Source organism: Choristoneura fumiferana, chromosome 13 (genome assembly GCF_025370935.1).
Source record: "Choristoneura fumiferana chromosome 13, NRCan_CFum_1, whole genome shotgun sequence".
NCBI lineage: Eukaryota > Metazoa > Arthropoda > Insecta > Lepidoptera > Tortricidae > Choristoneura > Choristoneura fumiferana.
In genome coordinates this window covers 2,068,066-2,094,123 of record NC_133484.1, presented here as the reverse complement: position 1 = coordinate 2,094,123, position 26,058 = coordinate 2,068,066, and the positions used below count along the sequence as shown (strand labels likewise).

At 40.4% G+C, this 26,058-nt stretch overlaps 1 protein-coding gene across 2 annotated transcripts; it reads right to left on the bottom strand.

The window, feature by feature from the left end:
- Window positions 1-9: 9 nt before the first annotated feature.
- Window positions 10-25,793, bottom strand: Fmr1 (synaptic functional regulator FMR1). Of its 2 annotated transcripts, XM_074095974.1 has the most exons (15): window positions 25,681-25,793; window positions 25,256-25,308; window positions 25,018-25,171; window positions 20,016-20,179; window positions 14,506-14,673; window positions 13,240-13,326; window positions 12,299-12,446; window positions 11,221-11,364; window positions 10,272-10,409; window positions 9,694-9,841; window positions 8,200-8,290; window positions 6,871-7,054; window positions 6,023-6,110; window positions 3,253-3,321; window positions 10-232 (listed from the first exon to the last, which is right to left on the bottom strand). In XM_074095974.1, the coding sequence occupies exons 1-15, from the start codon at window positions 25,729-25,731 to the stop codon at window positions 36-38; spliced, it is 1,884 nt and encodes a 627-aa protein (XP_073952075.1). In that variant the 5' UTR covers window positions 25,732-25,793; the 3' UTR covers window positions 10-35. The 2 variants fall into 2 exon arrangements, with proteins under 2 accessions (XP_073952075.1, XP_073952076.1); XM_074095975.1 differs by lacking the exon at window positions 3,253-3,321.
- Between the last annotated feature and the right edge of the window lie 265 nt (window positions 25,794-26,058).

Sequence of the window (26,058 nt, the reverse complement as noted above, 5' to 3'; positions counted from 1 at the left end):
CCGGCGGGCGGCGGGCGGCGGCCGGGGGGCGAGCCCTACGCGGTGCCGTTCAGCACGGGCTCGGCCGTGGGCTTGGCCAGCGGCGAGCGGCGCTTGCCCGCGCCCGCGCCTGCACCCGCCGCGCCCGCCGCTGCGCCCGCGGTGCCCGCCGCTCCGGCCGCACCCGCTCCCGCTCCCGCTCCCGCTCCCAGCGCCCCGGACCCACCGCTCACGCCGTTCTTCCATCCGCCTCCTGAAACACGATGCGATACATCAAACCAAAACCCCACGCAAATCAAAACGCTGACAAAAACTTCACACATTGGAACAATAGTCGTCACCACTCAGTGTTGTGAAAAACGCTAATTTTGAGGCTTAAAGACTCAAACGACTCAAAGCCCGCAAAGACGGTTTCTTGCATCCATACGCATAAAATAAGCCAATTTAATTCTCAAATATAGTCGAGTCTTTAAGACTGGAGTCTTAAGGGTTCGAGTCTTTAAGCCTCGAAATGAGCGTTATCCACAACCCTACCACTGATGACAAATACAGCACACGATCGGCACCATAAGGGCGATTCCGCTATAGCCGATATTCAATATCGATTTTTCAATCACAATATCTAATCCTTTTTAGCAAGAAAACCAATTGCGTTGCAGCCTCTATAATACTATAAACCTTTCTGGTAGTAGTAGCTATTAAATACATTCCATTTAATTTTACTAAACGAATCACAAGAAAACTAGCAGAACATGTCAAACGTAAAAATTATTCTTTCCGAAACATCTACTTTTTTGGTAGAAATCACCCACAATAGTGGAATCGCTCATAAACTACAAATTTTCGTGGCGTCCAGTAGTCATTCCACTGAAGCCGCCTCCTAAGTGTCCCAGTGTACGACAGCTCGCTAAAGACATATTACAACATCCTCCCTCCCTCTCGGTGGACTGCACCACCTCGTAAGCATGAACTAGGGGCGTGCTTCGGGCTCCACAAAACACGCTAACATAGTTAACTGATCGTAATCAATAGACATCATTACATTCATGTTAATTTGCCATGTTAGTCAAAATCCTCACATCAAAATATCTTAATCACTAATCATCGCTAAGATTTTAAAGTGTGCACGTATCCGAGTGTAGCATTTCCCGCAACAATTTCGGTACAAACGGGGACTTATGACATTTCCAATTATTTTTTTATCTCTCCTGTTCGGAAAGTTTAATTTTCATGGGTAGATAGCCGGGTGGAAAATAATTTCTTTTTAATTTTTCGATTAGCCACGGAGTCGAAGATAATTAAGTTACGTCAGTGACACTTTTTTTCCACGTTTCGGCATGGCCATCTAGATGCACGTCGTGACCAAGAAGCTTATATGTATACAACACTGGATGTTGAACGCCGAACATCCATTTGAAACAAGAAATTTGATCTTTATTAAGTCATGAACATATTCCATCTCTTTCTTTAGTTAAGTTAAGAAAGAGATGGAAGTCATTCGTGAAATGTGAAACAAAGAAATGGAATATATAAATAAAATAAGTAATAAAGGTCAAACTTCTTCGTTCGGCGTTCAACCTCCAGTTTTGTATAAGCTCCTTGGTCGTGACCAACCCGATTTTTATATATAGTCGGCCGTGGCCAGTCGAAAAGGTACCGTTGGAGGTTGAATATAAGTAAATTCAATTGATTATAATTTGATGAAAAGTAGAATGTCTAACTCGGGTGAAATAACCCATTTCCCCTCGAACTAATTGGCGGTCTCACCTCGTTCGAGCGCCAGAAATATCTCGGGTGAAATGGGCCACTTTCCACCCTTGGTTATCAATCTACTCTAATTCAAGATGAATTTCAACACTGTATATTAATTATCGTTACTTGGAGCACAAAACAGCCACTTTATAAAACGGCTTAAGTGTTTATGTGAAGCAGCGTGGATGACATATTATACAGATGAAATTAAAGCTGCGTTTCCACCAGAGATGTGCGAGGATGTGTTGCGACTCGCGAGGAATGTGTTTCCCGTGTACCAACCAATAGAAACGCTTAATTTACCTAAACCCACTCTGAAACAGCTCGGCGGAGCGAGGATAAGTAAATGAAGCGTTTCTATTCGTTTTATGACAAAGACATTCTTCGCAACACATCCTCGCACTTCTCTGATAGAAACGCAGGCTAAGCCTAGTTGTCTCTTCGAAAAAAAAAAGACGTACAAGTTCCATAACGTAATGCAGCTTGTACGATTTCGCCTTGCATGACCGAACTGGGCTTTACAATGAAACGATTAGCAAGTCTTGTTACGTATTTGTGAAAACAACACATCGTCAAACTTAAAAAGTTTAATCTGAAAATCTTACATCGTGTGAAGACAGGAAAATAAAAACATGCTGAAACTAAGCTACGATAAAAGCAGATGTATAGGCATTACAATACTTAGTTTTATTTACATTTCTAAAATAAGTATTAAAATTATAATTCGTGTGATTGACTTTTGATTTGGTATGCTTATTATACATTGAATGAAAATGCAAATAGTGTACATAAACACAGCTAGTTTTCTCATATTTTGAATCATGGTTATTTTATATATAATTATGATTATTGCACCACCAATAGATGGTACGAAATATACTCTGCCACGAGTTTTATCCGACATGGACTAAGCATGTCAACTTTGTTACAACATTCATTACAAAACCGGCCATGGTAAGACTCCACCAATAAGACCAGATGCAGAGGAAAACGTGTATGAAGTTTACGAACCGATAACACAGTATGTATGGTTTTAAATTTAGATGAGCGGTTAATTTTACTACGCGAATAAGCCGTGCTGTTGCAAGTTTTAAGATGGAATTCCGAGCAAAGCGGCTTCCTTATAAGGATGATATCAGATGGTTCATTCGAATTAATGTTCACTAAGAGTGCAAGTGAATGCATAATGAGAATATCCATCATTAGAACGGTTCCTTGATAAATTATTTCGACAGGTTCGTTCCACTTTTATTGAAAGATGCAAAAGAACATGCGAAAACGAACCGTCTGATATCATCTTTGGCAACGCCGCGACAGAGCGAGCTGACGATCAATGCCGCGATTCCACCGTCGCTCTGTTGATGCTTGCTGACATATTTGTATAGAGAACCTCGTACCGCTCTGTCGCGGCGTCAACAAGCCACATGAAACTGGTTAGTTTAGCAACGACGGATGATCTCAGCGAGCGCATAGCGGTTTGGGCGGTCGCCGGTTGCCGTGTGCCGCCCCGGTGCCCCGTACCTTGTTTCCGGCGACGCCGGCGGCGCGCGCCCTCTCCCGCGGCGCGGCCCTCCTCCGACGACGCGGACTCTGCACAACACGCCCACTATACCGTGCGCCGCGCACAACTCCCGCAGTAACCGTACTGCTCGGTTCTAACGAGCGGCAACAGCTGTTTGTTTGCTGCTAGTTCCGCGGCCGAATGTTTGTCGATTCGCTTGAGGAGCGTTCGTCTTGCATTACAACAATGTTGATTTTTGGTACAATCAATTTATGTTTATAATATAAACGTAAGGAAACAAGACGAGGCACCCAAAAACAAAGAAAGTTCACCATCACCAATGGTCAAAAATGCGTATGCGGCGTAGGGCCCAAAAGTCGAAAAAAATCATCAAAGAAAAACATTCTGTAAAAACGTAAGAAGTCTCGATTGAAATGATTTGTTTATAAAACGTAGTGAAATCTCCTCAGCCAAACCTAAGAGACAGGTGTAATAATAAAAAGGGTAAATATGCGTAAAATCTAGCGTATTGTCGGATTTCATACGACTTGTGCCGCTGAAAACACTGTAGGAGTCATTACAATTACAAAATAAATATTCTTGGACGCTCTATTCTTCTGCAGGTCCACTCTTTTTGTATTTTTTCCCCTAATCCTACAAAAATTCGCTAGAATACATAATAAAAAATATTTAATTTTAACTTGACAATATCGAAAGGAAAATTGGCAAAAAATCGAATGCCTCGTCTAATAATAAAGTAACTAATGCGACATTTTAACCGTTCCTCGATCAATCGATAAAACTTCAGTTTAACAGATCATTCATAAAACATAGGAGCTAATTGCGAGGGATGTTTTTTTCATAAACTAATAGAAACGCTTCAATTTACCTATCCTCGCACAGCACATCTCTGGTGGAAACAGCTGAGCGGAGCGAGGCGAGGCAAATGAAGCATTTCTATTGGTTAACGAAAAACATATTACTCGCAACACATCCTCACACATCTCTGGTGGAAACGCTGCTTTAAGAATGACTTATTAAAGATGATATAAAATAAATAGACATTTACCATAGAAAAAAGAACAAAATAAACCAAATGTTACAACCATCACCGAATTAATACATGTCATCTAACTAAAACTAATTCTAAAAGCGAATCTAAAAACAAACAGCTGTTATCCGCAGAAATGAGTAAATAAAATAGAATCCCATTCATCCATCTAAGACGCTTTGTACTAATTAAAATGTAAAAACGGGGTGCATGGAATAAACATACATGAGACATAATGCATAAATACTTATCAGTAACAAATATTACAGAACACTACAGCTACATTTTAACTAGCACATTCAGTAACATTTTCAGATTTGTCTGTTGCTTAGTCCTGGTCAATAAACAGGCAAACAATCACTAAATGTATTAATTAATGCGCGACGTTCGGCTTATCTTAAGGAATAAACCGACTACGCCACTTCACGATCTATGACTGCGTATCCTCTTCCTAATGGAATGAGACGCGCTAAGCCACAAACTACAGATGACTACAGTTGTCGGTACTTATTACAGCCACAATCTTCTAGAAACTCAATTTTGTCGCAGTCAAAACGTCTTGATCAATAAAGCTCTTGCTTGTTGTGTTAATGTCAAACAATCGCCATAAATCATCGGCGCGCTAGCACCAGTGCATACATACAGTTCGTCACTCAAGTATTGAAAACCGGACTTTTAATTAAACTCCTAGAAGAGGAAAGAATAGTCAATAGTGTACAGGATGGTGCAGGTAATTTAGTAATTGCAACAATTTCCAAAATATATAATTATTACTTTATTTGTGTTTGACTAAGTACAGCTAGCAAGCGTTATGTGACTGATCAGAATGACAATGACGTGTCCAGAAGATTGCAACTCGAAACAAATATCGACAGCTGTTTGTCTGACATTTAGCTATTATTGCCTGTGTATTAGACTCCTGGAAAAAGCTTGGCGATTGTTTAGGCTACTAAGAAAGAATCAATAGAATTATCATTTAAACAGAAAAAAAAACAACACAAACAGAATCTTACTTTCGGTTAAAATCGCTTCAGTAGATTTTAAATAATCTAAAAATCAATAACCAGCCTCACTTATAAAACTTATAATGAGCAAGCCGATTTGCACAAACTGAGCAAAGTTCTTACAAGAGCGATAAAATGGTACAAATGTGTAAAGGTCGATTAACAAGAGCTGGCAAGGATGACCTGAACGAAATAATGTCACAGTGTCACTGTGTGAGTGCCGTTCTTATCTGTATAAGCGTCTCTTGTAAACAAGTGCATAGTACTTTTTCGTTACTCAATTAAAAAAAGACGTATAATCAGCACGTTGTTAGAACACGCTACAATATTTAATAATAATAAAATATCCTAACATTAATAGTTTAATATTTTTTCACATTGTAGTTGGCTGGTTATGAAACTAGATTGTCTAAAAACTTGACTATCCCTTATTGAATCAATTGTGACAAACAGATATTATCATTCACTAATTCAATTAATTCGTGCCAGCTCTTGTGCGACCTGCACCCACCCTAACTCAAGCGCTAAAAATTCCCACTAAGGGGCTGTTTCACCATCCATTGATTAGTGTTAACTGACTGTTAAATGTAATACCGTCTCTATTTGTTTTGTTCGAATAGACGGAGACGGCATCACATTTAACTCTCAGTTAACACTAATCAATGGATGGTGAAACAGCCCATAAGTCTGTGTGGCAGTGTTGTGTGTGTAATGTGTGTGTGTTTGTGTGCATACCTCTGTCGGCGCTGGAGACGTCCTGGCTGTCGAGAACAGAGCTGTCATCGTCGGTCTGTCGTCGCCGCTCGTCGCGCCGCCGTCCGCTCTGTAACGTAAACGTCACGTGTCATGTTATTTGCTCTATGACAGCTATTCTTAACCTGCGGCCCGCGGGCTGCATACGGCCGACCGAACTTCTATGAGTGGCCCGCCTGGAATAAAAATTAAATAAATAAATAATAAAATTAATTCAAATTCATTTCGGTATAAAACAACAAAATACAATTTTATAGATTTCAGTCATTTTGACTCTTAATGCTGTTGACAACCAAACATGAAAAGGTAAAGGTCGTGGTCCATCCATGATGGTTGCAATTAATAAATGAATATGAATGTGATTTGTAATGACGGCCAATTTCATTTAAATCTGTGCACTAATCTAAATACCGTTCCGCTTTTCCTCACTATAGTCAACGGCCGTTATGGAGTAAATCCTGACACATTGCAAAACTATGAAGTTTCAGAATGTGAACAATGTGAGACAGACAAAAATGCAATGCTTACTTATTGCGTGCGACAGAGTAGTAAGTATTGAATTTTTTTTTCAATGGTTGACATTAACAATAATCAGGAATTTCATAGTTGTGTAATGTGTCAGGATTGACTTCTTAGCGGCCGGGCACTATAGTGACTCTGTGAATACACTCGAATGCATGGACGAATGAGTTTGGCCGCCATCCTCTTTCCAGATCTGTGTACTGAATCCAATTACAGTGTTCCTTTTCTAAGAAAAAAAAATAAACGATAACGAGGGTTTTTCGACAGGCGAATGGTTGATAGATGGCGTTAGTATCGAGGTGACTCACGTTGGGCACGGGCGGGCGCGCGGTGTGGTGCGGGCGCGGCGCGTGCGCGCGTCCGTTCTCGAGCGGCGCGCCCCCCCTCTCGGGCCGCTCGGGCCGGTCACCGCGCTCGGGCCGCTCCCCGCGCTCGGGCCGCTCGCCCCTCTCCGGACGCTCGCCTCGCCGCGTATCACCGCGCTCGCTCGACCTGGTACACATGGAAATATTTTTAAAACTCGCTCCCATGAGATCCGCCGAAGTGCTGTATCTAATATTTCGCGTTGATCTGCACTTATCATTGGGTGAAATATTCCTGACTAGATTTTATCCACAGCTCCACACGCTTAAACCGTTATCGGCGCGTAAACCGTAATCCGGCAGTTGAATTGAAATTTCGTGATTTTACTAAATTCCCAAAAATTACATCGTGGATTTAATTAATGCACATAAAGCAATTGTTTCATGCATGACTAAACCCTACGATTATGATTTCGAGATTTTATTCCGATCCCATAAATTTATCGGGCTAAGAAATAGCCTATTTGTTTTTCAAATCTCTAACCGGCCATTCTCATTTTACTGTGCACCTGTCTAATTTAATTACCGTACCGCTTTTTTCCGTGCTAGTGACAAATTAGACTCGAGTGCACAGATAAATGTAAATGGAAGCCATCCTTTTTCTACATGTACAGTCAGTCTCAGTGCAGTGTCGCTTTTGCATAAAAAAAACGGTAATTTATTAAAAGGGTGCACAGTAAAATGAGAATGGCCGTAACCCATCTACTACCAAAAACACACATACACATACTTAATTTATAATATTAAAAGAATTAATTGTGTCATCCTACTAATATTATAAATGTGAAAGTTTGTGAGTGAGTGAGTGAGTTTGTGAGTGAATATGTTTGTTACTACTTCTTCACGCTGAAACGGCTTGACGGATTTGGACGATATTTAGCAAAAAGTTAGTTTATAACCTGGATTAAAACATAAGATACTTTTATCTCGGTATTCCCACGGGATAGGGATACAATCTTGAAAAAACATCCGCTGGGCTTAGAATCATGAAACTTGGTATGTAGGTAGCTGGACGTCTGGAATAACACATAGGCAACTTTTTATCCTGATATTCCCACGGGATAGGGATAAAATTAATTAGCTAGGTTTAGAGTCATGAAATTTGGCATGGTTGTTTTAATTTCACGTCAATGAAAACCACGATGTAATTTTAGTGAGTTCCCACGAGAATTTAATAAAATCCCGGATTTCAATTCAACTGCTGTATCTAATGATTTACGCGTGCGAAGCCACGCGGGTTAACGCTAGTGTTGTTAGTAAAGTCGTCACGTTTACCTGTTGGTTCTCGCGCCGCGCCCCCCGCGGCCGCGGTACCCGCCGCCCTCGCCGCGCTCCTCGCCCAGCTCTGGCGTCATGCGTCGCCCGCCTGCAATAACATTACCAATATTTTAGATTACCCTTATTGACTTGGAAAAATAAATTTAACTTTGCTATCCGCCGGTAGATGGAGGTGTACGTCATTTAGTGTGATGGTAACAGTATGTCACCTTGAAATACGTAAGGCCGACAACTTTTGCCTTGCTACAATGTGTAGCGGCATGTGGATGGCAGCTAGCTAGCGCTGCCTACTCACTACACGCGAATGACGGTAACAAGACCTCGCGCGATTTTAATCCACTTAGCGGGAGGGAGGGCCCAGTTAGTTACTCGAAGCATATTAGTCAGTCATCCTACAGCAGTCCACTTGCTGGACATAGGCCTCCCCTAATGAGCGCCATTGCACCCTGTGCTCTGCTGAACGCATCCAGTTTCTACCAGCAGTATTTCGACGATCGTTGCTTCACCTGGCCGAAGGGCGTTCTAGACTACGTTTGCCAAGACGCGGTTTCCACTCGTTTACTCTAGCAGTTGTCTGTCAACAATATTAATGTTTTGTTTCCCTTTTCTCATTCAATTTATGAGACAAACACTTACAGCCTTATTCATAAAAAATCCTTAATTGAGGTTTGATCTGTCTGTTACTTAGCAGACTGATTAAGCTTGTTGTTAAGACGGTTGTCAAGAAGTATGATTCATAAACGCTTGCTAGCAGCCTGCTAGTTGTTGAGCTGCTGATAGACGGATTAGACGCGTTATGTTGGCCATCTTGACAAATCAAAGACAAAAAATGGCCTCATCGATAATTAAAAAAATAATTTGACAGCAGTGACAGCAAATTAGCAGGAAAACTTAATTTTTTACGAAGACACACGAGTTTAGTTTAGTTTCTTGCGATTTTAAAAATGAATTTACATAGATTAGGAGATGGATGGATGGATTTAGAGATGTTTGTTTTCCCGCCATTTCCTATCCGCATGTTTATGTTGTACCTAAGTGCAAAAAGCCGTAATTATGTTAACGATCCTAATTTTACTTTTTCATATTTATTGTTAGTAAACGTATCATCATAAATACCTAATTAAGAGGATTTTTAAATAGAAATTCCTGGAAATAAATTGTTCTGAAATTTTTTAATCTTTGCGTACTCACTAAATATATCTTCGGTATGGTTTTTTGCTCTTGTCAAAGTCAGCTGTTCAAATTTGTGGCGGCCATTTTGTGACTTAGCAGGGAGATAAAGGAGGGTTTACGGTCCTCTAACTTTAGCAGAGCCTTGATCGACTGATTAGCGCTAACAGACGTTTATGAATCATGTTTTTTAGCATCGGGCCTTCAAGCAGCCTTCAAAGAGGCTCTAACTTTTTATGAATAAGGCTGTTAATATTTAGACTTGTAAGCTTGAGAGACAGCTTAGGGCTCTGATGTCATGGCGTATAGTTTGGCTGGTACCTGGCGGGTAGCGCTGCGGCGGCGGGCGGCGGCGCGCGCGCGCGGCGGGGTGTCCGCGCGGCGGCGGGTACGCGGTGGCGGCGCCGCCCATCACCACGCGAAGCTGTTGATCGATCTCCTGCTTCTCCGCCCGTAGCTGCTCTACTTCCTGCAATCACACGATACTTTGAGCATTATCACTGAATTCGCTTACAAGTTCATCCACTCTCGTTGTCAAATTTTCAAACAACTTTACAATTTAAAGCTACTTTCAATCTGTCAAGGGAGAAACCAACAAAAACACTAATCCAAGCACCCCACAGAACTTAATGGAAGAATGCATGCTACTCTCCAGTCCAGGCTTTCCAGCAAATGATTGAAGCGAGACTCTGTTGTGGGTAAGAAACCTCTCCAACCCTCTCCTCCCCGAAATAAGCTCTAGGAAGTTGGGGAGGTGCAGCCGGTAAGAGTCCGGCACCTTCTAGTGTACTCTTCCTTTCCAGTCGTCCATAATGTATTTTTCCCGACTGCATGCCGCCATCTTCTATAATTAGAAGCAAGAAACTACCCATGTTTGGCCTTTAAAGCCCCCCCCGTACCTTGAGATGCGCCACGTGGTACTCGACCAGCACCTGCGCGTTGGCGATGTTCTCGCGCGTGCCCACGAACACGAACGGCACGACGCCCTCCTCGCGCGGCCCGACCGGCGCCGGCTCGTTGTCGCCCTCCACCTTCACCTGTGTGTTCACACGCGCTAACATTACAACCACCTGTTGCTACCAAACCTGGTTCAGATGTAATTAAGGTGCGGCCACATGCAGTCGCTCGTTTGCAGCGATAAATCTGGTCACGTGACCCCATTTTGAATGTGATTTTGAATTTCCCGCGGCTCAAAAAAGTAGCGTCAAGTCGCCGCGTCCAGCAGCAGCGTCAAGATGGCTGCTTGCAGGAATGATCTTGACCTTGGAAGCTGATTTCTTAATTTCATTTAGTAGCAATCGTGGCAGTGGTACAAATAAAAGAAATTGGAGTAAATGAAAAAAAAAACTATTTTTGCCGCTATTACATTTTCAGATTTGACACTGATGTAGCCGCGCCTTTAATCCTTTGAAATAAGGATCCTTTTCTTTTTTTCTCTGAAAACTTTCGTATTATCATGCTATTTCAGTTAGCCTTAGTTCCCATCAACACAGCACAGGGGAAGATCGCATTATTATAAAGTGGTTAAAACCTATAGTAGATTATTTTCATGAAGCCAGCAATTGCTATTCCAGTCGTAACTAATATAAAGCTTTTCTCAACAATTGTGAAGGAAAAACTAAACTATTTCTCTTCCATAGCGGTTTTAACGTTTTAAAAAGTTTGAGACTCGACAATAATAGAATTGTATGCGACATTATTGTCGAGTCTAGCAAGTCTGCAATGCTTTTAACTTTTTAATTTTTCGATTTTCGCTGACGTAAACTATGCACTTCCCTACTGATATTTAAAGAATAATGTCAACTTTTACGGATATTTCCGAGTAAAATGTTATGGAGGTGTACTGACGCGCACGACGCCGCTCTTGTCGACGATCTCCTGGATGACCTTTCCGTTCTTCCCGATGACCTTCCCGACGAGCGCGCGCGGCACCTTGATGGACTCCTCCGCGTACTCCAGCAGGGCGCGCGCGCCGCGGACCGCCTCCATAGACTGCACAAACACAATCACATTCAATCCTTACTCTAGTCTTAACATACTACAAAAAGTGACTTCCCGCCGTCTGTAACTATATGAATCATATAAAAAGATCTAAGCTTAGGTACGTCCCGGTTTCGCGCGGGTATACTTTTAGTGCTAGTTTTAGTCTTATTACTGTAAGGTGGTGGTACTTAGGAGCCAAAATAAATCTCTCTTTCTTCCTTTCAAAAAAGTAAGTAATTGGTTTAGAGGCCGTTTTTGGAAATTGTACTCGAGCGAAGCCTGGGCAGATAGATCGCTTCTAATATTATAAATGAGATTTGATTACTACGCTTTAACTTAACGCTTAAAGTAATCGACAAGATGGTATGAGGATAATTTAAGACCCTGAGAAGGATATTACCATCATCATCATCATATCAGCACCGTAGGACGTCCACTGTTGGACATAAGCGTCCTACATAATCCTCCAGCTGCTTCGGTTGGAAACGGCTTGTATCCACCGTGAACCCGCGAGAAGAGCCGTGAGAAGGACATAAGATAGATTTTCTCCCGGAAAATCGCATAGCGGGCACAAATTCAAGGGCACAATAAACAAATTCTTAACAGACAAAGTTGCGGGCAACACCTATTTGTTATGGAGATTAGTTTAAGTCCCTGCGAAGGACGTAGGATAGTTTTAGGTCCACTAAAAAAAATTAGGACATAGGTTTTTTTTTCTGAAACAGTAAACTATTCAGGATATATTTCATCACTATCCTGCAGAACCCTGTATTTTAAAAGTTGGTTTAGTTTTGGCACAATCCTAAAGTACTTACGCTTAAAAAACCTTTCATCATATGAAAAAGTTGGGAAACGAATCACTTGGGAAAACTATTTTCGGCGAAAAATAGAGAACCCGAGCCTCATAATAATATGGTAGTTAGTAGTTGTGAGTTGATGTTACCTCGCCACAGATCTTGAAGGTGCAGGAGCACTCCTCGAGCTCGATGTTGGAGACGCCGGCCACCTTGCGCGCCAGCTGGATGTTGGCGCCGTGCGTGCCGATCGCGAGTCCCATCAGGTCCTCGCGCACCGAAAACTCGTCAGAGTACCTGCACATCATAATCATCATCATCGTTCGATGTCCACTGGAGTATGGCGATATTTTTTAGAAAATCTTTTTTTTTTTCAGATTGTTATAGTTAACTGTAGCTTAATTTCACAGTAGCGTCTTTTTTCGACGCGGAGCTCCTACTTCTATGTGTTTTTGACGCAAACTTAACATAACCTAAACCTACCTATGTATCGGAGTCGACTAAAATTGGGGAAAAACGAGATTTTGAAAATTAGCTTCAGTAAAAAGATCCATAGAAGGAAAAAGCATTTGAGAATAAATGCAAATGGAAAGATTGCTATCAGTAAAAGAGAAGTTTTGTCAAAAATATCGCCCTCCTCCACTTTCGTACATAGGCGTTCCCCATAGTCCTGGAGGCTTGGCAAGCGAATTGACAAGTGCAGTATGATGGATGATGTATGACATTGTATGATATCCACTGGAGGAGAAGGGAGACAACATTCTAACGTCGGCGCCCCATGGCCCAGTGGCCCTGCACAGGCACACGCATATTCTTCGAGCTATGTCGTCGGTGACTTAAGTTATTTGGTAAATTTCTGTATTTATGATTCTATCTCGCAAAGAAACTCCGAGCGTAGCTCTCTCTATAGCTCGTTGCGCGACTCTGAGCCTCTCCAAGAAGCCAACAGTCAAAGACCACGTCTCAGAGCGATAGATCATCACTGGTATCACACACGTGTTTGTCAATTTTAATGGAATAGCGACAACCGAATTCACAACTCATACAAAAGGTAACAAATAAAAACAACAAAGTGTCTTCTCCTACTTACCCTCCCTGATTGTGTATTTTGGTGGATTCTAACTGCCTCGCAGCCTCTTCAGTCTTTTTCAACAACAACAGCTTTTGAGTAAGGTTCCTGTAACAACACTCGGCGTTAGTGTAAAGAGAACAATTAGCTATTGGCAATAGCGGCTGATTATGAAAGAGCAAACCGTCACTACTTTGAAAAAAGCTGGTATCTCAAAATCAATGATCATTCTGAGTGAACTTAAAGAACATTGTTTTAAGGGTCAAATTTGCTGACGTATTTATTTCAGATACGAGATTTCTTCAATGTAATAACGATATGTAACATCTTCAACAGTGTCTTGTAGCGCAAAACCTATTGTACAACCAGAAATAGCTAAACCACCGTTAACTCAATCACTTTTTTTTTAAGAAACAATTACACTATTAGTTTAATTTCCAATTAAATTGATGAACTAAAACAATTTCTTTGTTCACCCGCGACCTACGTCTATGCAACAAAAATGTGCGTTCACCAAGCTATGTATGTATACACGATTTGTTGCTCAGAGGATGAACTCTGGTTGTTTGTGGTGATGTTTGTGCGTGTTCTTACAGTGTGAAGGTGGAGGAGATGCATGAACACATTTTTTTTGCATAGACGTAGCCATCGTAAGATTCGTACGATCGCACGTGGCAAAATAATTGTTCAAAGTAACGACCGATTCAATAAATTATTTTATGAATTGTACGAAGCTTTATACTACTATCGCGGTGTAGATCTCTAGACCGGCAGCCCTGTAGCTTCTTATGATGTCAGCACGCAGTTTGATTGGCCAGTGAGTCGGCTGGCCAAACAAACGGGACCCCAAGTGTCACTCTACAAGTGGGATCCCGTTAAGTGCTCGAATAACCCTCCAGTGAAGTTGCTTGCTTTGGATGAGAAAGGTTGTTGATTGCCATATTTATTCTGTATTGCTGATGTTGTCTTTATTTGGCGTTATTCTCGGCATTTAGAGGGTTGCTATTTTTTATGTACTTGTTGGGGTTAAATGCCTTTTTGCTGGCGTCATGCATATCTATCATCATTAAGCACCCCTAGTAATTTAATGCATTTTTATGGTAGCCACTACTTTTTGATAGGATCGCAGTTCTAATCTAACGTAGTTTTTGGTGGTCAATCGCACCTTGATTTTAACAAAAAAGTTACGTTCTAGAAGGTAGGTTTTTTTGTAAACTGTTATTCTTTTGTCTCAGAAAAAAAACGGGTTTTTACAACACATTGAGTGTATAATTGAGTTGTTCTAACCTGAAGTGCATCTCCTGCAGCATGGCGGCGCGCCGCTGGCTCCCGTCGCCGCGCGCGAGGACGGCCAGCGCGCCGCGCTCGGGCACGTACCACACCAGCGCGGCGCCGATCGCCTTCTGGAACTCCTTGTGCGCGTTCTCCACTTTTGCGCTGTGAATCTCATGCAGGCTGCGGACAATAAACGACAGTTAAAGCCGGGTGCTCACCAGCGAGCTGTAACTCTAACCGTTGCACGTCACAGTTACCAAAAATCATAGTATATACGTAGTTCGCGAGCGGATCGCGCTGTGCTGGCAGCGAAAAGATGACGGCCTGGTACTCATTGCGTAACTGTAAAGCTTTGGTTTCCCAGGAAAAGCGGTGACGTCATTATAGCGACCGTAATAAGCGGTGAATGACGTCACTAGAACGTAAACAAAATGGCGCGGTTTCCTAGAGAGCGCTATCAATTACGGCTGCTATATGACGGCACCGCTGATCCTAGGAAACCAAAGCTTAACCGTTGCACGTCACTGTAACCTAAAAACATAGTTGTAGGTAGGTACGTGGTTCGCAAGCCTGCCACGAGCAGAACACGTGCGACTCGCAGTAAGCCGACGAGTGTCGGTTTCTAGAACTTCGTTACTGTATCTGTTACAGCTCGCTGATGAGTACGCTCGGTGAGGGCGCTCGATGGATATCACGAGTGAAGATCGTTTCACGAGTACACACACACTAGAACCTTGTAACGTATATGTTCGGTTACAGTTACAGCTCGCTAGTGAGTACCCGGTTTAAGCCCTATTTAACTTCTCATTATGCGTGCTGAAGGGACGCCACACGCGACAGCCACAAAGGCCACGAGAAGCCAGAAGCGGCTACAAAGATAGCTAAAGTTTGCGACAGCCACTTGTTTTCTCGAACAGGTTAAGGGTTGTAAGCTTCACACGTACCACAACCACACGTCAACTACTAGCGACAACCACATTTTGTAGGCACCACAACGCAACTACAAAATGCTGCAGCGACACTATTCACACGTAACCACTGCTTGACCGCATTTTAACGCTACGACGTGGTGGTTGTGGTACGTGTGAAACAACCCTAACTCAGGTAAGGGAGAGAGGGGTGGGGAATCGCGCGAGTGGTGTGTGGCAGCCTTAGAGCAACGCGGGCTTCCTACGGAAGGGAGTAGCCATTCGTCGCTTTCCCCTCTGACAAAGTACAAGCCCAACTGGGCATACGAATTTTATAAAACAAGGCGCGCTCGGATTTCAAACTAGACCGAATCGAGTCGCGCGAGTGAACGCTGCAGTGCTAAAAATGCCGAATTGTTCAGCTTTCTGCTGTAAAAAAGATCTGGGACACCAAGTTTGTAAATTGTAAGTAAATGTAAGTAAATTGTTATCGCATTATTGCTATTTAATTACATTTAAATAACAAAATCGTACATTATTGCCGGACTCGCTTACGAACATCGAGTCCGCTAATCTGGACAAATTTCGGATCGGCCAAGCGATGAACAACTTAGTGACTGAGTTTTGAGTCATCTGTACACGAATTATGATTATGAGTGTATTGTTGGATTATTTATGTGTCAACGTCGTCATTACAGTCAGTTGGCAGTTTTCTTTTTGCATGTAAGTGTGCGGAACTGCACTTGTGTACACATTTCCTCCCGCAACAAACGCCAGAACTATTTTAAAGGTAATCTACCGCTAAGGCCCGCTAAGCCCGCGTTGCTCTAAGGTGGCAGCGTTTTGTGTCGTCGTTCAGTGGCCGGTGCGGGCCACAAGAAGCGAGCAGCGACGATTTGTAGCGTGTGGCGGCCACCGGCGTCAACCGTGTGCGGCGAGTCCATTAATAAATAAATATGCTGGAAATATAATTGACGCGGTTTGCACGGAGCGGGTGGATGCCTATTGAAAAATAGTATGAGCACCGCTAACTGTGCGCGTCGCGTGCTCCTTGCACCCACGCTAGCTTTTTATCTAGAAAAGTTCCCGCGATATGGCGATTAACGAATTCTTCGCAGATGGAGTCGCTGGCAACCAGCTAGTCGCAGATACGCCGCCGTGTATAGTAGAAAAGTATGATTTAATTTTATATAAACCTGCTTTAATTATAGCATTACTACTTTTACACTGACAGACACGCAACGAGGTACATATTGAGACGCACAAAACATTGCGATAGCCAGAAAGAGTAATTATATCTATTTACTCTACACGGCTTAAAGGGTGTAGCGGCACTTACAAAATAACGTTGTTCTTTAATATGCATTAAATGTTTTTGTTTATTGCTGCTTTGCTTCATTATTATTAATTAAACGTTTATATTTTAATTCAAATTTCAAATAATTTATTCAGTAAATAGGCCGCAATGGCCACTTTTACACTTCATTTTTTAAACTACCAGCGCTTTCGGAAAGACCATCATTGCCAAGAAGAATGCGCCGCAAGAAACTTGGCAGAAAGTCATTTTTTCATAATAAAATAATTACAAATAAAGTACCTACAACTACAGTACTTATACAATGAAAGAAAAAATGACAAAAAATAATAATAATAATAATACAGGGATGTATGGGGTCCCTTAGTTACAAAACTAAACACTAACTATATCTACGTTCAGTGGAAGTGTAGAATGCTTCCAGCGTCATAAATAAAAAAATAAAAAATAGTTCTGAAATATACATTTCAGGTAAAGTAACCATTAAGCTTTTGGATTCCGAGCAAGCTGGATGGCAAGCTCACGTCTGCCGCCCCCAATTAAACGTCTTAGCGAGGTTGCATAATTTAGATAATTTAACACTGACCGTTTGGACTGATTTTCTCCAATAAACAGCGAAGCACAACTGACAAGTACGAGTGTAGAAATCACAAGTAGAATTACTGACTGAGCAAAACATATTTTTTTAATTAGTGATAATTATGGTCCTTTTATGCAGTAAACTAACTTAAATAAAAAAGGTTTCTGAGGTTATCCGTTTAGTAATTAATTATGTGTAGGAAAGGAGGAAAGTATTATTTTATTACCTATTATACCATATCAATTATCAATTATTATTATATCATATTGAATCGATATGAACCTGCGCGAAACGCCTAAATCAATCAATGTCTTAATGTTCCTTACGGCATAGATGTCAATGGTTGAAAACCAGCACTGGTCTTCCGCTTCAGATTAGCTCAGCAAGTTTTATAGCTCTTGTTGCTGCGATAAAAGAGTGAAGAGAGTTCTCGCCGGCAGTGTGAACAGCCAGCGATCAACTATTAATATACGTGTCTCTTTTACTCACACAGGATCTTTTGTTCGTTTCTTGAGCGAGAAAATAGTCGTAAGCCAAACGCTTCCTCGCCGGCGTGAGACCACTGCCTTATGCCATGGCAGTCAAGTCAAGCCGGGCCAATTCAAGTCGAAAATATAACCGCCCATCACCTTTAAAGTTTCTTAATGCACGAAATGTTCAATGCACGTTTTCTCCATAATATTTTTTTGTGTCAATATTGCTCTACGGCACTTCTCTTTCATTAACAACTTTTCTTTTGTAAAAACTACAAATAAATTGATTCATTGCTTATTAAACAAGAACACGCTGTAGCGAACTAGGTGTATGTGATTTCAGTACATTCACTTAACACTTGAATAAACATGAACAGTGAAGGCCAGACTAAGAAAGTATGCATGGATAATTATTAATTATCACAAGCTGCAGTTATATTAGTTTGTTATTATAATAAAATAGGTATTTATCGGTAACCATAGATGTTTCTAATATTAGCTTTCTACCAAGAAAATATAGTGAAACACAAATAGTGGATTGTACGAGTGCATAAAAACTTGCCAATTTATACCCGAGCCACGGCGTGACACGGCGTGACAGTTAAATCGAGTGTAAAATGGGTTTTTAGAATAAGTTAAGACTCTGCTTTTCACTTTGACTGTGAGAAAATTTAACAGCAACATTGCAAATAAATGTACATCAGCATCTTTTATTTTATATGCATTGCCATTTCTATAATAGGTAACTTGTTACCTTGAACTCTATTTGTACCTAATAAATAATTTATTGATGTGAAATGTTTATTTAAAAAAAAAAAACAGCCAATTGAGAGTCGGACTCACGCACCGAGGGTTAGGCCCCCTTAAGCAAAATGTACGCAGTGTGGAGTCACTTTAGATGGTTTAATTATTGACATAGACGGTCAAACATGAAAAATTATGATTTTTCAGACTCTCCTTATTAGTTGTAAGTTAAAGGGTCATACTGAAAACCAGCGCTGCGGCTTGCCGTGGCAACACGCTGATTATGGGCCTTTTTGCTTCTTTCGGCACAATGTCTTTTTCTTTTTCTTTCTTTTTTAGTATGTAAGAGTGTGTAATAAGGTTGTCTTATTTTTAATTGTATTTTTTTTTCTTTTTGCTGTGCCGAAATTTGGCGAATAAGTTTATTCTTTTCTTTTCTTTATTGATTGTGCTATTAGAGCTACCTTCATACAAAATTTCAAGTTTATAGGACAGCCGGAAGTACCCTATTCGGAAATTTTTCGGGTTAAGGCAAATTAACCACGTTATTAAGACTGACAAGACAAACTGTGTAAGCCCGCCGCTGGCCGTGCCATAGCACACCTTTTCGATCTTCATCACTTATCATTCCCTGTCTGTGGCCTTATGATCCATTGAGTATTCTGCCAAGCAATCTGTTTCGAGCATTACGACCGCGCAATGAACAGAGAACGCGCTCGCTGCGCGCCTCGCCATATCCGGGCAGTAAGATGGCCTAGATATCCAACTTGGAACTCTGAGCGGTAATGAACCGATCGCTACCTTGTAATAATTATCATAAAACACGTGAAAGTGAAATTCCCGTAGTTACTTTGGTTTCCACGCATGGACGCGTAAACAGCGGAATTACGCACACAAATAGTCACGAGTTATTCCTGGGAAAACAAAGTTCCCACGGGAGTAAGTATAACACAAACCACCAGAGTTGAGGTCACTCACACAAGAACATGTCATGTAATTACAGCAGGATTTCGACGTTTACTTATTCATTTCATTTATTCTCGTTTTATGCAATCAGTTCTTTTTGTAGCTGTGTGTGTAATCATTCACTTCAACTCTCGTCGCACTACCCATAGCTGGTATGCAAATGGCTAGCGGTTTATAAATTATGGTCTATTTAAAAAACAAAAGTAGGTATTTCGGTTACGAAAGACGGAAACCGAAGCCGCATCTCTTATCTACACCGTGTTTTTCTGGATTTCCGTTAGCATCAACAGGCAGTTAACTTTATTAATTAAAAACACTGGTTACGGACTTTAAAAACACGTCCTAACCTAACATAATTAAGAACCTTTACACTGTTTTACTGCACATACTTAATTATCATTTATGCCACTTTATGACTTGGAAAAATTAACTCAATTGACCTGTAAAATGTTCCCTAACGAAAATACTGTATGCAATATAGCAAGTGCTTACGGAATCACCCCTTAAATTTCTAGGGAAAGAAATGTAATACTTACTAGTCCTTAAGATCTTCGGGGACCGGTATCTCAAACTTATGGAAGGTGGTTTTGTCGATGGGCGTCTTCGGCGTCTTGACTCGGAGGCGGTCTTTTGGCACAATTTCCGTGTAGCAGTTGTCCCATTCTAAATATTCTATCACCAAGAAGTCGCCCCTCATCATCTGTTGACAAATTTGATATCAAGGGTTAGAAGTGCCCGGTTGCGAGCGCATCAACAATTTAGGACCAATTTAGGGCAGGGATGCAAAGACCACGGCCCGCTGTACGTGCAGCCCGCCAGTGACCTAATAAAAACAGCGCAAACTTAGCAAAATAATGATACAGTTTTTTTTTAATCGACTGGATGGCAAACGAGCAAGTGGGTCTTCTGATGGTAAGAGATCACCACCGCCCATTAACATCTGCAACACCAGGGGTATTGCAGATGCGTTGCCAACCTAGAGACCTGAGATGGGATACCTACCTCAAGTGCCAGTAATTTCACCGGCTGTCTTACTCTCCACGCCGAAACACAACAGTGCAAGCACTGCTGCTTCACGGCAGGATTAGCCAGCAAGATGGTGGTAGCAATACGGGCGGACCTTGCACAAGGTACTATCCTACCACCTGCAAGTTGTTTTTATTTGCGGCTTTTAGCTCATGTCATAACCCGTCCCAGTGGCCCTGGTCCTTCTATCCTGATTTAGGGCCTGGCTACATCACGGCGCGGCGTCATATCTTGAAACAGCGCGTCGTCGTAACGTGAAACGGCGCGGCGGCGGAGTGCGGCACGTTGCCGTTAGGGTGCGCCAGAAGATGCAGATTATAGGATGTGTCAATGGTTTGTTCCCAGTTATACAGAGGATTCCTATTTCCACAGATTTCCATATGTGGAATCTGTACATAACTGCACAATAAAAAATGGTTGTGGTGCTTTGCTGGTAGTCGCAGCTCTTTCTTAGATAAAATGAGTTTAAGATAAAACTGATTCCCCGTTCAGGTGGGAATCTGTAAGAAAAATCCCTAGAACTGGGAACAAGCCATGTCAAGTGCGCGGCACGGTATGTCTGCACGACGCGGCAAAGCGCCGCACTCCCTAGGGAGGATTCAGGGGGCACCCCTGGCTGACCTGAATTTTAAACCTTTAATTGGCTGTATTGTTACATGTTCTGTATTCCACCTGTATTAGTTAATTTAAGCTGTTGGTTTTCCGAATAAAATAAAATATTTTTTTGTAAACTTATTGATCTAATAAAGTTAATATCATTCTGCGACAAAAGAGGAGATTTGATTGTGTTATTTGATTATTGTTATTTTACAATAACTGAGTATTCATGTTTTATTTGCAAATAAAAATACTAGAATTAGACTATGTGATCCCCTCCCTATATATCTGGATTTGGCTATAAAGCTGGACCCACCCTTGCACACTACAGCTTGGTTTCACATTACGATACGACGCTTCGCCGTGGAAATGTGGCCAGGCCCTGAAGCTGCTGAACAGGATATGGCGATGTTGGACGTTCGATGCGCGTGATAACGACCGCTCACTACCTAGGGATAACTTAACAACCACTGGGCAGAGCCATGCTGTGGCGCACCTCTGGAATAAGTTCGTATCATTCCAGGATAGGAAATCTTGACACAAAAAGTCTATACACTACACAAAATAGAGCTAGGGATATTTTTAAACAAGTAAATACTAGCTAAATTAGCTCCTAGTTGTACATCGTTACTGTTTGACTATAAAGATTCCTATTTTTTTCTAACTAATCTATCTTCTCCTCATTTCAGGATATCGGCGTGTTAGCTGTTAATGCGCGGTCTCTCACTACTCTGTGATTCAGCAACGCAATGACGGAGACGGCATCACATTTAACCGTCGGTTAACGCTAATCAATGGATGGTGAAACAGCCCCTAAGTATACTAAATCATGTAAATATTATTTTAAGTTTCTAGCTATTGAATGACAAAATATTTGTCAAAAAAATAACTACCTATATGTTTAATTTTGTTAACAATATAAAAACGTTTGATTCTCATACACATCTTTCAATAAAAAAAAAACTTGATGGGAAAAAAAAATATGGAATACAAATCACAGTTAGATCCCCAACTATTTATCAACCTACGCAATAAAGTCATGCATGTTAACATCTGACCTCTAAGTTATCTATGACACAGAATCACCGTAATATTAACAGGGGAACCCCCGAATAAACAGCTTGTGAGTCATTGTACTTTCATTTATCAATGTTGCACTAATTACCTGGCTGTGTTAATTATTGAATCTCTTTATGTTAAAATGAAATTAACATAACAGAAACAGGATAAAAATATTATGTGTTATTTGAACTATGGCATGCATTGAGTAGGTAGGGTCGGCAGCGCTAGTGCCGCACTGCTGCGGCGCAAAATAGTACCCGGAATTGATCAATTTTCGCAATTAAAATTTTGCTTTCAAGCTCACCATAATATTAACAGGGGAACCCCCAAATAAACAGTTTGTGAGTCATTGTACTTTCATTTATCAAGCACTAGCCATTACCCCTGGCTCGCCTTAACCATTGGATCTGGCATTTAAAATGAAGTTCCCATAGCAGTATCAGGATGAAAAGTATCTCATGTTCTCATGAGACTGGCATGCATTGAGTAGGCAGGGTCGGCAGCGCTAGTGCCGCACTGCTGCGGCGCAAAATACCTACCCTGGAATTGATCCAATGCACGCCAAAAAAAATTCTGCTGTGCAAGCTATCTACGTCCCAAATTTCATCCAAATCAGTCCAACCATTTTAATTTGAAAGAGTAACAAACATCAATAAGAGAATCAAAAAACTGGCGAAGTACGAGTCGGACTCTGGCACGAAGGGTTCCTTACCATTATCTATACATTAGACATTAGCAAAAAAAACCGCAAAAAAACAATCTTAAATAATATATTTTATTCTGTTTTTAGTATTTGTTGTTATAGCGGCCGCAGTAATACATAATCTGTAAAAATTTCAAGTGTCTAACTATTACGACTCAAGAGACAGAACCCTGTGACAGACGGTCTAACAGACAGCAGTCTCAGTAATAGGGTTCCGTTGGCACCTTTTGGGTAAACGTAACTGTATGTGTATACTTATATTTGTTTATTTATTTAGTAGGGCTTATCTCAACAGTAGATAGTACTCAAGAGTCCACTCTTCATAAAAAAAAAAACAAGATAATTTATCTTTATTATAACAATAGCAATGTTTGTATTGTTAAAAATTTATTGATTTACTTGGATCCTTCTAATTATTGCAAAATCCCAGTGTTCAAAAAAAGAATTAGATGTTTATGTTGACCCATTCAACATAATTTTGAACAAAGAAAATATTCAAAATATAAAATCTGCATAGTCATTCAACACAATAGGTGCTCGCAAATCTCCACTGATCTTACCTACAGCTATTTAGCTTAGATTACTTTTTAAAATGTTGACCAATGTTTAAAGCAGCATCCTCTTTCAACCCAACCTTTTTCAAGCGGACCCTCAAGCTTTTCTTTAACAGGATCCAAAGACCCCATAAAATTTATACTTGAACTATACTCAGCAGCGCAAAATTTGGTCCACTCTAAACCCCTGGGACAGCATGACAGACCCTCAAGAAACCAAAGACCACAGATTAAGAAACAGTTCATAATAGATCGTAGAAATAACTAACCAAAATACTCCCCCATAATATTACATTACAGATATGCTTCCTTGCCCCCAGCATAAGAGCAGAAATTAAAAATGAGTTGCACTTTCTGTGTACCTAATTGATTTATTTTTGATTTCTTGAATATGGCAACAAAGTATTGAAACATTTAGTTTCTCTTTCATCAGTTTCCTGTTTTATGTGAGAGTAGAACTATTTCAGTGGTTGAAATATGATACCAAGTCCTGTTTATAAACCCATTCCACATAATACAATTGGATAAGCAATAAGATACTGGTATTTTTTTAATATAATTATATTGTGTGGATGGATCTGTGTGCAGGTAGATGATATCAATAGAACTGGCAAGTGAATGTAATTTAAATTCAGAAAATTCAGGACCATCACTATTTTATTTTTAAAACTAGGCAAGATTGCATTGCCATCTGTCCTCATAAAAGTCTAGACATGGCCACCCTTTTATCAACCCTGTTATTTTGCATAAAGCCTGTCCTTGGAATTCTTATTTTGCAGTGTCCTTCTGCATTATTCAACTTGTATAGCTTAGCATAACATTGTAAGATTTATTTGTATGTGAATAAAATTAACATATTAAGAATGTTATACCAGTTAGGGTAGGTCTTTGGTGGATCACATCCATAAATCAATTATAACACTACATGTAAAAATAATTATAAATGCATTTGTTTAAAAAGGTCAGGTTTTAATTGGCAATACAGTAAGGATTTATTAATTGCTTTATTTAAAGAAATAAGTCCTAAATCTGAGTCTCTATTGTGCAATAATAATTGAGCTTTTAACTGGAGCTTTCTGACTCAGAAAAGTAGGATTAATTATTTTTTAATTGCATTTTTTTTTATTGTCCTGCCAAACTGGTCTACAGCAAAAAAAATGCAAGAAATACCAATGAAAACAAAACTTTAGCATAAGTCTTTTATCTATTTATAGCTTAAGACATTCATCTATTTATAGACTGACATCAACACAAAGAAACTTTCATATAAAGCACAACTTGAATAAAATTACATTTGCATATTATTCATAGCAACTTCCGCTGTTATAAGTAATAAACAAAGGATTAATTTTTTAATTTATTAGGTAGGTAATTGATTGAAATATGTCAGATGTGCTGGTAGGAGAGAGTACATGCATATTTAAAACTTTTAAATTCAATTTTGTTATTTTTAAATATGTTGCCATGTTCAGTTTACAAGTTAGATGCTTGCCTTTTGGACAAAATTTGATAAATGTAAGTGATGAGTAAATGCAATCATACCTTACCTTACAAAATACACTTTCTTATGCTAATCAGGTAGTGAATTGGTCTCACCTTGATATTTGCAGTCCACCAGCCACATGCTTCCTTCTCATTAGACCGGGCAAATACCTCCACCTCCTGGTTCTCCACAAATTCTGTGTGTTTGCCTGTGTCTTTGGGTGGCAAGAACACTTGCGAAAATGGAAACTTAGACTCCGGCTGCCAGCTTGAAGAAAATAATGCGTGTAAATAAATACAACAAAAACTAAAATCAAACCATTTCTTGAGAGTAACCTAATCAAATACTTACTCATTTTCAAAGGCTACAAGAACCTCGTTGTCGAGAACGTCGGTGACAGTGGCCTAAAAATATATGAGAATTTTAGAACATTTCGGTGATCCAATAACTTGGTAATGCGCTAGAAATAAAAAAGTAATATAGGTCAGATACGCAAAATGAACTACAACAGTAATCCGGCTAGAACCGCCCCAGTTTTACTCCACGTTCAGAGCTAAAAATATATAAAATCGGCATAATTTACAGCACATGGAAAATTCACGCCCTGACAGACGGACATGGCGTCCATTCCAGCCGTGATGATCTTCCCGGAAAAATATTTTTGAAAGTTTACGTATAAAAGTGAAACTACCGGTTGGAAATCATTAAACACATGTAGCACTGATAAAATTGCCGTTTTTTTATAAGAAATTTAGCGTACTTCACAATTTACAAACCTTATAATAAGCACCATTTTCACCGTACACCTCCACCGACAAATCCTCCATTTTGGATTGAAAGCGTATTTGGCGTTTGCGGAGCAAGAACGAACGCTCGTCGAAAACTCAGTGACCAATCAAATAAAAGCATAGACAAATCTGGTTTCTTTTTCGAACTGATGGCTGTGGTTGCATCTAGAAAGCCAGATTCAAATTAAGTTTTATACAGAAATGGTACGTTATTTAAACTGCATGAACAATAGTTTTGTGATTTTCATGGATTTATAACTGTTTTGAAACATAAACAAGACATTTATAAACAAGTAGTGTAATTAACGATTTTGGTAATTGACTAACTCAAAAACACTCCACTGTTATAACTGTAGCCTGAATAAC